General features: G+C 44.9%; 1 protein-coding gene across 4 annotated transcripts in view; it reads right to left on the reverse strand.

Annotated features, from left to right (window-relative positions):
* Positions 1 to 3,489: 3,489 nt before the first annotated feature.
* The window catches only part of DCUN1D5 (defective in cullin neddylation 1 domain containing 5), a 103,954-nt gene continuing 93,461 nt past the window's right edge, over positions 3,490 to 13,982 (reverse strand). For 2 of the 4 annotated variants that reach the window (XM_085621457.1, XM_085621458.1), the window contains exons 8-9: positions 6,416 to 6,518; positions 3,490 to 3,841 (exon numbers count right to left, since the gene is read on the reverse strand). In XM_085621457.1, coding sequence (XP_085477583.1) covers positions 3,786 to 3,841; positions 6,416 to 6,518 — 159 coding nt within the window. In that variant the 3' untranslated portion in view covers positions 3,490 to 3,785. The remainder of the gene's footprint in view (positions 3,842 to 6,415; positions 6,519 to 13,982) is intronic. The other 2 variants (XM_085621459.1, XM_085621460.1) reach the window with 1 other exon arrangement.

A 13,982-nucleotide genomic window follows, 5' to 3' on the forward strand; every position in this document is an offset into this window, starting at 1 on the left:
GTCACCACCTTTGAGAAATGGCTTATTACTAGATCTTCGGATAAGAAGCTTATTTCCTATCTTTACAAACATCTCTTAGCTACTACCACACATACGTACAATGCTGGTCGGACACGCTGGGAATGGGAGATTGGCAGGTCCCCCACCCATAAGGAATCAGACAACATCTACTACAGAGCCCGACACACAGCGCACCACACAGGCCTCACTGAGACTTTGACTAAGGGGTTACCTATTGGTACTATACGCCGGAGCACCTCCATCATTTTGATCCTTGCCAGAGTGCTTTCTGTTGGAGGGGCTGTGGGGAGGTGGGCACTCTATATCATCTTTTGTGGAGCTGTGAGCACATCCAGCTTTATTGGTCACAAATTCTGGATGAAATAGATGCTCATCTGGATACACAGCTCCCGCGCTTCCGTGCCTACATCCTTTTGGGCCTGCCCAACCCGTTGATGTACCCTCTAAAATCCCGAAGGGGTCGCTTGATCGCCATTGCCCTGGGAGCGGCCACACAGAATATACTGGCGCATTGGCGCTCCCCCTTGCCCCACCTCGTTCTGGATGGCTGCAGAGACTCTGGTAGGTGTTGGGAATGGAGAAGCTCACTCTCACTCTGGCAGGCAGGGGGTCTGAGTTCCCGGAGCTCTGGCGTCCCTTCCTCACCCTCCTCATAACTGAATTCAGGGAACTAACTTGCCCCCTGCTATCTCAGATTACTACATCTGGCTGACACGCAAATCCCACAGAAGGAACTCCCACGTAGACCTACTAGATTGAGATGATCCTCTGCGGGTACTTTAATCCTTTCCTTCCCTATCCCGTGGGTTTTTAGTTGATGGACGAGGGGGGAGGAGGGGGGGGTGGAGGTCAGAGGGTGGACATGTTTGGGGAAGTTTTGGGTATATTGCCTTTGGTGGGTTCTTTCTTTTCTTATGTTCTTTCTCATAATATGTTCCTTTTTGTAGCCTCCCTCCATGCCTTTTACCTGGGTAATGCCATCAGTCGCGACACTTGTGTCTGTCATACATTGTATTTAGGAGCCGGGGTATGGTTTCCTTTTTCTCTATCTGTCAGGAAAATTAATAAAAGATTTAAATCATAAATAGACAACTTCACTTCTTTTATAAAAAGAACAGGCAATGTTTCATTTAACACAAGTGAAACTGTACCAGGTCCTTCATGCTAACTGTTCATTCTGAAAATGTTTAGATACAATTTGTAAGCTAGGAACAGTGTGCAAAGGGATTGAGGAACTTGGTATCAGACTAGAGCAAACAGGGTCATACAGAGCTGTAATCAATTTCCTTCGCAGAAGGCTGCAGTGTTGTGCACCTAGCCTTGACTTGGCCAGGTTACTTGCATACCTAATTGCAGACGAGAATAGCAGACAATGTTAAGTTGTTGAACAGAGTTTCAGAGATAGTACGCATGCGCTATCCTCTTAAGAGCAACAGAACCAAAGTAGGCCTCTTTTGGTGCAGTTTAGCCTATTTAGCTAAAAGTAAGGTAGGGCAGGAAACTGTATGATACATAACTTCATGATTTTTATTGTTCACCTTCCTGAGAAGTATAGTTGTCACTATTTTGCTTGGTTCTATTCTAGTTGTTACTCACCTTATATGCACAAGAATAATTTGATTTCAAATAAAACTTGAATATATACCCTTGGTTTCAGAGTGTTCTTGAATGTGCCTTTCATTATGAAAGAGGGTTTGGGTTTCACTGAACTATCCCTTTGATATCTTACAGGATTGATTGTTACCTGAAATGCATCTCACTCAAGTGATAGTCAGTGGGTTGAAGGTTGGTTACAGCCATGCAGTGGTCAGATAGAGAAAAGGGGAAGAAAGGGTAGAGGTAGATAAAAAGAAGGTTCTTGATGGGGCTAGATCTGCTGCCTCTCTTGATGGTGTCTCCTACATCCACCACTGACACAAAAGAGGCTACTGCTCAGTTGGAGTGTGTGGAGCAGTGGCAAAGGTTGGTGCTGCCGTGAGGGTTGTGCCACAGAGTAGTCTTCAAACTTTCTATAATGCTGGTGGCACTGCTTCACTGGTGAGACACGATCCAGCAAGTGAGCCAAACACACACATTTTTCAGGTGTTTCAGGATGAAGTCAGCCTTCTTCCCAATACTCATGCAAGATTAGAGGGAATGTCTCAGAGGGCCGTCTGGCTACCTCCTGAGGGAGCCACTGGAATGCATCCAGGTATGGAGACTCAACATGACCGCCGTGCCCATGGAAGAATTCAGTGTCTCCAGAATCCAGACAGCACTTCAGGATTTGTTGAAAGGCGCCTAAACGGTCACTCACCAATTAAGAAACAGGCCTTTTCTGGTGGCCTGAACGATTAATAACTACGTTATATCAGTTCCCACACAGCATAGAGAGAGCAGGACATGCAACAGGTGACGTGCACCATATATAGGGCAAGGCTGCCACAGGCAAAAGATTGCCAGCCCGTAAAGTCCAGATTATTCATCTTCCCAGCTGGAGGAGCCAAGGAAAAACAACTTGGGTTCAGTTTCGAAGACGAAGCTTGGCCCACTGAACTTTTAGTGAAGATTGTGGTGACAGTTTCTCCCAGACATCCAGAACAAGTTTCAAAAACGCCTCACTGAAGCGCTTGAACCCAGAGGTCTTAAGAGACATCTGATCTAGTCACTATCAAAAATGTTGAGGAATTTAGTCCAAGAAGCATAGAGAACTTCAGACCCAGGTCAATGAGACACAGATAAACGGAACGGACACCATTGTCCCAGTTAGCACGACTTCTAAATCATATTTGATAGGCAGAGTCCAAGCTGAAGCCACAGGTCACCTGCTAGCAACTTTGGAGAGCTATTGCTGAGGAAAAGTTTCCAAACTAGTATGGAGGGATAGGGTGAGGAAGAGCTGTGCAGTTTGTGTTAAAGAAAACCTTATAACCAAACAATAAATGACCAACCTCTCAAAGAGGATGGCGAGTGGGCCTTTCAGCAGTTACTTCAACAGAGAAAAGTAAAGAGCCTTCTTCCTGCATCGCTATTTTAAAGGGCCAGTAACATTATTGAACATAGCTGCTGGTTTCTATGTAAATATTAGATTGCTGGCAAAGAAGCCCTGTAAAATAGAATTGTTTTATAATGTTTGAGGTACAACTCCAACAGAGGGAATGGTTCTTACACTTGGATCAAAAAGGATCCCACAAGAGAACAAATGCATTTTAAAATAACTATTAAACAATGTGTATACCACTGACAGATAAATCATTTAATGGTGAAGAATATGTGAGAGTAAAAACATTTATTGACTTCTAGAGAGGTGCACAAAGTATATTTGGTAACCTGGACGGCAAAATGGATTAAGTATATTTCTGAAGAAAAAATGGTAATCCTTCATTGACTGGAGTAAGGGTGCTTCATGAAACAGCTATGTGAATCGTAAGGATGTACACTTCTAGCTGCATCCAAATGAAAAAAAAAATAGACACAAAGCTCAGGGGATGGCTTCAGTTTGTAGACCTTGTTGCAAATCGTTATCTTTATTGTTTTGAAATGTGTTGTAAGCATCACTAGACTCAAAACAAAAATTCAAATGTTCAGTCTGTCTAAAGAGAATGTAGTTCCAGCGCCCATATCACATATGCAATAGGAAATCTTCAGCTCCTTAAAATAAAGGAAAAATGCCATGAGAAGTCTTCAGTAAGGATGAAAGTTTGATCTTCGGTTCCTTCTCATTTCATAATATGTTGCGACTCAATGGGCATTGAAAAGGCTCAAATTCTGCAGAATTATTTTTGCTATGTTGGCTGCCGAACTTTCTGCCATTCAACAAATTCATCAAGGAGTACAGGCCCTGCAATTAAGAAAGAAAAACAACAATATAATATGCTTTCACTATGCCTCTAGGGGCATTTATTATCCATCTGTTAACTTCAAGGAAAGGCTGCTGTTTATGTACTGCAGTCGTATAGTTCATATTTTAAAACGGAGGGAGAACATTGGTTTGACAAAAAATAACCTGGATGAAAACGGGCTAATTAGATTTATATCATCTGAAAGTAAAATACTGCCTTAGCCCATTTGACCAGTGAGCACGTACGCACAGCCCTAACCATTCAAACACGCAAACCATTGTCCAAATAGGAAACCTGAACTGTCCTTGCTATAGAGGTTCTCCATTATTAGCATGCAGAATTATGGAATTTTACTGATATGGATCAAAATCTAATACCCACAATTATTAAACTGTTTTATAGAGCACTGCTACCCACCTTTTGGTCTCATCATATGCTGTAGTTATGTAGCAGTTCTCATTCCAAGGGAGGGAAGGCCAGCATCCAGAGTGAGCTAGCCAAGATGTTGGAGCTGGGGGTGATTGAGCCTTCCAGCAGTCCTTGGGCTAGTGCGGGGGTGTTGGTGCCGAAAGCAGTCCCACCGGGCACCACACCGAAACTTCGGCTCTGTGTGGATTACCGTGGCTTGAACTCCGTGACCAAGACGGATGCTCACCCGATCCCTAGGGCAGATGAGCTGATTGACCGACTGGGAGCAGCTCGGTACCATTGACCTGACGTCAGGATATTGGCAGATTGCCATGGCAGACGGAGCCAAGGAGAAGACTGCGTTCTCCACCCCGAGGGCCACTTTCAATTTCGGGTGATGCCCTTCGGGCTAAAGAATGCTCCGGCCACTTTCCAGCGGTTGGTCAGTCAGGTGCTTTCTGGCCTAGATGCCTTCTCCGCTGCCTACCTGGACGACATAGCTGTCTTCAGCAGCAGCTGGGAGGACCATCTGGAGCATCTCCAGGAGGTGCTACGGGCTCTACAACGGGCTGGCAGGACCATCAAGGATAGCAAGTGCCAGATTGGACAGGGATCTGTCGTCTACCTGGGACACCTGGTGGGCGGGGGCAAGGTGCAACACCTCCAGGCCAAAATTGAGACCATCTTGGCCTGGGAGCCCCCCAAAACCCAAACGGAGGTTCGAGCTTTTCTCGGTCTCACAGGTTACTACCGCCGGTTTGTCAAGGGGTACGGAACCATCGTGGCCCCCCTGAGTTGACCTCTAAAAATCCACCCCGTAAAGTCATCTGGACGGCTGCCTGTCAAGAGGCATTTGACACCCTCAAGCACGCGTTGTGCACCGCTCCGGTGCTCAGAACTCCCGATTTCAACAAGGAATTCATCGTGCAGACAGACACCTCCAAGCATGGCATTGGAGCTGTGCTCACTTAACTGAATGAGGAAGGCAAAGACCAGACAGTGGCCTTTTACTCCCGAAGGCTACTCCCAGAGAACAGCAGTGGAGTACGATAGAACGCGAAGCCTTCGCCGTGGTTTTGGCCCTGAAGAAGCTGAGGCTATATCTTTTGGGCTCACTTCCTCATTCAGACCGACCACCGACCCCTTCGCTGGCTCATGCAGATGAGGCGCGAAAACCCCAAATTGCTGAGGTGGTCCATTTCCCTCCAGGGGATGGACTTTAGGGTGGAACATCGACCCGTAGTAGACGACGCCAACGCTGACGGTCTCTCTCGGTTCTTCCGCCTTAGTGATGAGAACTCCCTGGAGGTTGGGTAGCACTCCCCACTTTCGGCGGGGGGGGGGGGGGGGGGGGGGGGCTGCCGAGGAGCATCGTGCGAACCGCGTGGCAGCCCCGTGACCGCCCCTCACCTCCCGGGAACTGTAACCAGGCCTCGGGCCCCAGGTACACCGTATTACTCTGCTGCTGGGCTAAAGTGAATAAGGCTGCCCGCGAGAGGGAAGTGAGAGATATTCATGATATGGTGAAATTGAACACGTAAACTGTTACCCTGAAGTTGCCTGCACCGGTTACCTGCCTGAATTATTTGCTGCCATGAGATTACCCCCTCGCTTCACTAGTTTGACCGGGTTGTTGCCCTGCGATTTAATGACCCATTTGCAGGAATGAATTAATTGTTGTCCTGAAATGCACTGCCTTATTTACAGGAATGAATTAATGGTTGTCCTAAAATGCACGGTTTCATCTAACTGAAGGAGCTAGTTGCTGTGCTGCGAATATCTGTTTAGTTACTTGAATGAATTGACTGCTACTTTGAATTACCTTCATTATCCCTGAATGAATTGATTGTTACCTTGAGAAGCACGGATCTATTGACCTGAATGAATTTATTGTGGCTTTGAAGTTACCTGCAGGTTTCTTGAAATGAACTGGTTCACCCCGATTTGGAATAGATAAAGAATCTTGTTTTACCAAACAACCTGGTGTGGTGTCCTTCGTTGTGTGCGCATGACTGAGTCCGGGTGAGTGAGTGCTGCACGACCGCTTTACACATTGCCTTCGGGTGCCTTCCTACCTCGCGCCAAGCTACCACGTTGGAATTGGTGACCCCAGTTCTAACAGACAGCATACATCAATCAAATGGAAAATAAAACATTACACTTACATGCACCATCTTCATCGTAGTTACTAAGATCCGCATGCACAGTCCTGCTAAATTCTAAAACATTGTACCACTGATCCTTGTTCATGACTCTGTATTTTGATTGCTAAAGAAAATAAAACATGAGTTTGCATAAAAAGGCTGCATTTAAGAGACATCCAATTCACATATGAAATAAAAAATACATTGCTCATCAGACTATAGGACGTAGACTGTACCACAACAAAACTAGAGCACTTAACTCCTAACCAATGAATGTTGCCATTGTGTAGTTACTATTCAATCGTATTTTCCACTGAAATGTAATTTTTGTTAGTTGCCAATAACTTTGGCCTAGCATAAACCATTTGCACCAAAAGTAGGACTCGCTTAGCATAGTCAACGGAGGTCCAGCACTGTAAATTGTGTGCAATTTCACGCATGGGAAAAAAAAATGTGAGCAGGGCTAAAAAATGATGAGTCGCTATTTTAACTATCATGCAAAATATTTCTTCCCACCCACAGTTAAAAATCACTTAACAGATTTACATTAAACTTGGTTTGCATGTAGAACATTATTCCGAACGTGTGCTTTTACTGCTTTGGTGTAAATCCATTCAGAAGCTTGAGATATTGGGGTTTGGAAAAGGTGCCGGATAAGCTTGAAAGCATTAACACTTTTGTATAGATCTTGAGTTTATTTATTTTATTTATTTGACTTGTATGGCGCGACAGCTACCCAAAAAGGGTTTCCCGGCGCCTGGACGAAGCTACTGAAAGGGAAAAGTTTATTGGTTGAAGAGCCAAGTTTTAAGGGCACAGCGAAAATAGGAATAAGACTGCTCTCTGCGCAAGGCGAGAGGAATCTAGTTCCAGAGAGAGGGACCCAAGACAGAGAAGGATTTACCACCCATTCTTGAGAGTTTGAACCGAGGCACGTCGAATTTTTCAAGTGAGGAGGAGCGGAGAGAGCGAGTTGGAACATACTGACGTACAAGAGTCTGGAGGTAGTCAGGTGCAAGGCCCCACTTGATTTTGTGCATAAAAGAAAGAGCTTTAAATTCAACACGCTTGTCAATGCGGAGCCAGTGAAGAGCATGAAGATGAGGGGAGATAGAGGTGCGTCTAGGAACACCGCATAAGAGGCGAGCAGCGGAGTTTTGCACAAGTTGCAGCATGCGGGATACTGCCTTATTTGCACCTAGAAACAGAACGTTGCCATAGTCCAGGCGGGACGTAATAAGGGCATGGACTACGGTTTTTTGGGTATCTTTAGGCAGCATCCAGATGATTTTACGCAACCACTTCAGAATAGTAAAGCAGGTGGCCGACACTTTAATGGCGTGATGGTGCATTTTCAAGGAATCATTGATGAAAAATCCTAAACTACGGACATGGTCAACGGGACGGGGGAGAGGACCCAACTCGTACGGCCAGTGACGAGGACCCCAAAGATCTTTCTGCTTGCCCAGGATAAGAGCCTCCGTTTTATTAGCATTAAGTTTTAGATAGTTGTTATTCATCCAGACCGCAATTTGACGTAGACCCGACTGAAGGACAGAAACAGAGGAAGAAGGATCAGATTTGGAGAGTGACAAGATGATTTGAGAATCATCAGCGTAGGTGAATAGAGATAGGCCAGCGTTGACAGCAATGTCCGCCAGAGGCCTAACATATAAATTAAAGAGCAGAGGACTTAAGATGGAGCCCTGAGGGACACCAAATGGGGATGAGAGAGTGTTAGAACTGTCGGATGCAGAGAACACTTGAAAAGTGCGATCAGTAAGAAAAGAAGATAGCCAGTCCAGAGCTGAACCACATACACCAAAGGATTCCAGAATGTTAATTAGGATAGGGTGAGAGATGGTATCAAAGGCAGCGCTCAGATCTAACAAAATGAGCGCTACTGTCTCCCCAGAATCCAATAGGTGGCGCAGTCGTTCAGTCACTCCTAAAAGTGTGGTTTCAGTCGAGAAACCGGCACGGAAGCCAGACTGGGAAAAATGAAGGAGATTATTGGTATCCACAAATTTGACAAAATGAGTGTGGATATGTTTTTCCAACAGTTTCGAAAAGATGGGAATGAGAGATATGGGACGAAAGTTAGACAAAACTTTAGGGTCGGCATCGGGCTTTTTTAATAGGGGAACAACCATTGAGTGCTTCCAAATAGGAGGAACAGAAGAGGATATAAGGGAAGAATTTAAAGCTTCCATGATCACCTGGAGATGGGCGGGATTGAGTTGTTTCATTATGGAAGCCGGTAAAGGGTCATTAGGAGAACCCGATTTAATTATGCCAAGAGTGGAGATAAAGAGTGGAGTTCACATTTAATTTATTGATTTGCTTATAAATGTGGCATGGCTTGACACATTAGGGAAGTAATTTGCAACACACCATGTTGAGATTACTATTAGTATTTTTACATTTGTTACTATCCATCACAGGAAAGAGGTCAGTTAAAAAGGGGAGAAGGCAAACGTGTTCATTTGCTAATAACTTTTAGAACTGTGTGATGAATCTGCACAAAATACGGCAGAAGCTTGAAAGGATTGGTCTTCTATTGGAATGTCAAGTTTTTTGCCAGTCCATGGTAGGGCGGGGCAAAGTTAAAGAGGGAAGGGGGAAATAAAAGTTTAATTTGCCATTATGTTTGGCACTACTTGATCAATCTGCATCAAATGTGGCAGGGAGTTATCAAGTAACACCAAGTGCAGTTATTTCAGGTTTCCTAAAAATCCAATGGGGCAGATGTTACAACAGAAAGTACGTGAGGGTGTCAGAAATATTAAACAAATATGCACAACATTTAGCAGAGTCTTAGCCTGTTTACCATTCGCTTGCCATTTCAAGTGTATGCAGCTCTATCATCTGGGGTTAGGGGAGGATGGATTAAAAAGCAAAAAGGTTTCATTTGCCAACACTGTAATTTGGCAATTGCTTGAAAGGACTGATTTTCTATTGCTCTGCAAAGGATATGCGACAATCCATCAGTAGCTAGGGGAAGGGGGTGGCAAACTTAAAGAGTTGATGGGAAGTAAAAATCTTAATTTGATTATAAGCAGCATGTTGCACTTCGCCCTCTCTGGAGGATCACCCCCAAACTTTAGGTCTTCTCCCATCCTGTTTTGCTGAATTTGCTTTTGTTGGATTTAGTCCCTAGTAAACTCAGGGCCTGTAAATTAAATTTACTAGTGGGCCTGCGGCACTCACTTAAGTAGCCACATTGTCGTTGTGAAGTTGAAAGAAAGGCTCTTGATAGTTCGTGCCTGGAGTTCACCAACTCTCCTTAGGGAAGTGATTGCAATAAGAAAAGCATCCTTCCATGAGAGGAATTGTAATTGAAACCAGTGCATCGGTTCGAAGGGTGGACCCATTAGCCTTGTAATGACTGTTCAAGTTCCATACTGGTGCAGGTGGAACTCTTGGTGGTATTACCCTTTTTAGTCCTCCCATAAAGGCTTTAATCACTGATACTCTGAATAGAGAGAAGTGTTGTCTGTTTTGTAAGTATGCAGCTACTGTTGCTAAATATACTCTTATGGATGTATAAACTAATCCAGATTGCTGAAAAGATAACACATGCTGTTTTGTACTGAAGCATCGGGGAGGGAGGGGTCCGATATTGATATTTTTACAGCATAAAAACAAAATGTTTCTACTTTGCTGCATAACAGGCCCTAGTAGTAGGTCTCCTAGCCTCCTTTAGGATGTTCATACAGTCTGGTGGCAATTGTAAATAAACAAACTCTGAATTCAGGAGCCAAATCGCCAGGTTGAGTTCCTTGGGATTTGGATGCCTGATTTCTCCATGGCTCTGAGTGAGGAGGCTGGAGTTGAGATGCAGCTTTTGGTGTGGAACTACAGAGAGCTCTAACAGGGTGGTGAACCAAGGTTGACGTGTCCATGAGCTATAAGAATGAGTTTGAGGGATGATTGTCTGAGCTTCCGAGCTACCAGAGTGGGATGTGGAAAAAGAGTAGACAAATTCATCTATAGGGCTTTGCCTTTGGAGAGCGGGTGTGGGAACTTGGGGGTGAACCTTGGGCATTTTGATCTGTGGCGAACAGGTCTATGTGAGGAAACCCCCATTCCTGAAAGTAGGGAAGAAGGACTTTGGGATGAAGTTCCCACTCATGGATTTGCTGCCTCTGTCTGCCGAGAAGGTCTGCAGTTTGATTGTTTACTCCTGGAAGGTGCTCTGCTAGGAGATACATTTTGTGATGTATGGCCCATTTCCAAATGACATGTGCTAGGCGTGACAGTTGGAGAGTGTGTCCAACTGTCATGTTGTCTGTGCAGACTAGGACAGTTTTGCCTATTAGGCGAGTTTGAAAGGCTTCAAGCGCTAGAAACACTGCTAGTAACTCTAGGTGAACGATATGAAGGCTCCTGTACTTTAGAGTCTATAATCCTTGGATTGTATGACTTTGTAGGTGAGCGCCCAAACCAGTGAGCGATGAGTCTGCTGTTAGCACCGTCCGTGGAGCAGTGTTGAGAAAGGGTCGCCCTCTGAATACATTTTTAAGGTTCCACCGCTGCAGAGAGCGATGGGTGCAGCGTCTACCAACACTAGATCTGTTAATCAACCCTACGCCTGGTTCCACTGACTTGCTAAGCATTCCTAAAGGGGACGCATGTGAAGTCTTGCATTACAATTGTTCCCCACGCAAGACGCCATCATGCTTGGCAGTTGCATGAAGACTCTTGCTGGCAATGTTTGGTTAGGCTGCAATTGAGTGAGAAGGGACTGAATACTGTGAATTCTGGTTGTATTGGGAGGCTAGAGCTTTGTGATCGTCTATTGTGGCTCCCAGATAAATTTGCGTGTTGGAAGGCTGCATAGGAGACTTCAACGCATTCACTGTAATCCCTAGTTGGTGAAGTAAGTAAATAGAGGTTTGAGTGTGTTGGAGAACCATTTGGTAAGTACTGGCCTTGATAAGCCAGTTGTCCAGATATGGAAGACATGGATGTGTGGTCTTCTCAGATGTGCTACAACTACTGCCAGGCATTTGGTAAATACCCTGGGAGCAGCGGTGACTCCAAACGGAAGCACTTTGAATTGGTAATGGTGACCCGTTATGATGCATCTGAGGTATTTGCGATGAGGAGGAGGAATTGGACCATGGAAATATGCGTCTTTTAAGCCTAGAGTAGACTTTAAAATCGCCCTTCTGTAGCAGTGAGAGCACTTGTTGAAGTGTTACCATGTGGAAATGCTCTGACAGTATGTAGAGGTTTAGTTCTCTGAGATCCAGAATAGGTCTTAAGGGGCCGTCCTTTTTGGGGATGAGAAAGTACAGGGAGTACACACCTGTCCCTTGATGTTGTAATGGCACAAGTTCAATGGCTTCTTTCGAGAGGAGAGACTGTACTTCTTGCTGAAGTAGATGTAAGTGTTCTGGTGACATTTTGTGAGAACTTGGTGGTATGTATGGATGATTGTTGGTATGCTCCAGGTAATAACCATGTTGGATTATTCCCAACACCTATTTGTCTGTGGTGATAGAATGCCAGATGGGGAGTATTTGTAGAAGACGTCCCCCAACAGGTGTTGAATGATCGGGAAGTGGAGGCAAGTTCCTAGTTGTTGGGGGAGGGGGAATTACACGGTGCAGAACATTTGCCTCAACCTGTGTTATTGGCACCTCTATATCCTCCTCTAAAGTAGTCCCTTGTAAGAGGTGGCAGTATTGTCCGAGGACATTGTTTTGGTCCCCCCACTGTAGAAGGAGCGACAAAAGAAGCCCCGATTAGAGGGAGACTGCAGAGCTTCCATAGACTTTGCTACCACTGTGTCTTTTTTCATTTTTTCCAATGATTTATCTGCTTCAGACTTGGCGATGTTCTTTGTCAAAAGGAATACTTAAAATAGACTGTTGCACTTCTGGTTTGAAACCAGAAACCCTCAACCATGCAGGTCTTCTTAATAACACACTAGTGTTGATTTCTCTAGCTGCTGTGTCTGCAGCATCTAAAGCGCATCTTATTGAGGAATTGGAAATAAGCTTTCCTTCCTGAACTACATCTTTGGTTTTAGATTTGTGTTCATCTGGGAGGTATTGTAGCAACTGCTCCATTTCGTACCAGTGTGCCCCATCATATCTAGCTAACTGGGCCTGAGTGTTGGCAATGTGCCAATGATTTGCTACTTGGGCGGCTACCCGTTTACCAAAGGCGTATAAAAGTGTTGACTCTTTGACTGGAGGTGGAGCATCACCTGTAGTCTGTAAATTGGCCCGTTTGCGGGCATTAGAGACTACCAAAGAGTCTACAGATAGTTGACCTTTAATAAAGACTGGATCTAAGGGAGCAGCCTTATATTTGTTATCAATCCTGGGTGTGAGAATGCAAGCCCGCACTGGAGCTCTAAAGATGTCATCGGCATATCTCATCATGCCTTAAAGCATACGCAGAGTGCGAGTAGCCCTATGTGTAGTACTGAAGGCTTCAAATAAGAAACATGTTTCAGGGCCGAGCCGGAGGGCGGGGCATCGGAAACATCTTGTTAGTGCCGACGGGGTGGGACCGAAGCCTTTTGTTTCAGCTGAATTGGATTTTATGTTAAGGGGCATTCGGTACTCACAGTACGTTGACCTTGTGGCAACTCTTCTTCCGACTCGGAGTCCGATTCTGGGATGGAAGAAAGTTCCTCGTGTTCTTCCTCGGCCCCTTGTGTGTCAAATTCTTGCTTGGATTCTTTAACGAAGATGTCCGGTGTGATTGACCTTTTGACTCTACATCTTGCGACGTCAAGCCCGACGATCACAGAGCATTTTCTTCAATCAGAAAGATCGGCTCGCGTCGCGGTCGTCTTTGTTGTGCTTCGGAGACAAGCAAAAGTTGCACTCATCATGCAAGTCGGTGCACGGATACTACGGGTGGCACAGAAGACAGAATTTGAATGGCGTCCATTTCATAGACTGTGAGGAGGACCGACGCGGTTAAGCCCGATGGCCTTCCCAAAGATATTCGATCTAAATAGAGGTTTTTCCTCTACGGATACGATACGCGTTCGAAACGATATCGACGCAGGTAGAGTGGATTGTGCACTGGGGGGGAACCCGAAGAAACGGTCTCGAAGCGGAGCGCAGCAATACATGTCCGAACCCAATGGTGGGAAAAAAAACCAATCTAATAATGGAGTCGATGACCATGCGCACTAACACCGAAAGGAGTCGTCACCTACCTTGTGACTGGAAAGACCTTTTTGAAGAAAAACCACTCGCAAACATCCAGACCCAACACTAGATGGCAGGAGTATGTTAAGCATGTGATCTACAGCTCACATGCCTCGAACATGTATTTCGCAAGAATGGCACTCACAAAATACAATTTGCCTTCAAAATATGGGCTTCGAAATTTAGTTTTTTCTGAATAAAAATAGGTAAACGTGTAGCAAATATATGTTACATTTATGTATACAGTGCACATATATGAAACTTGATGGAGCTATTAAATCATAATGGTGCACTGACTATGACCAAGACCTTTAGAGTTACTGAGGGAACAATTGAGTCTTAAACTGTGGTCTAAAAATGGCCAAGATGGTTCAATGCCTAAAGATCACAGTAAAAAAATTCACAGA

The sequence above is a fragment of the Triturus cristatus genome, chromosome 8 (assembly GCF_964204655.1).
Source record: "Triturus cristatus chromosome 8, aTriCri1.1, whole genome shotgun sequence".
Classification (NCBI taxonomy): domain Eukaryota; kingdom Metazoa; phylum Chordata; class Amphibia; order Caudata; family Salamandridae; genus Triturus; species Triturus cristatus.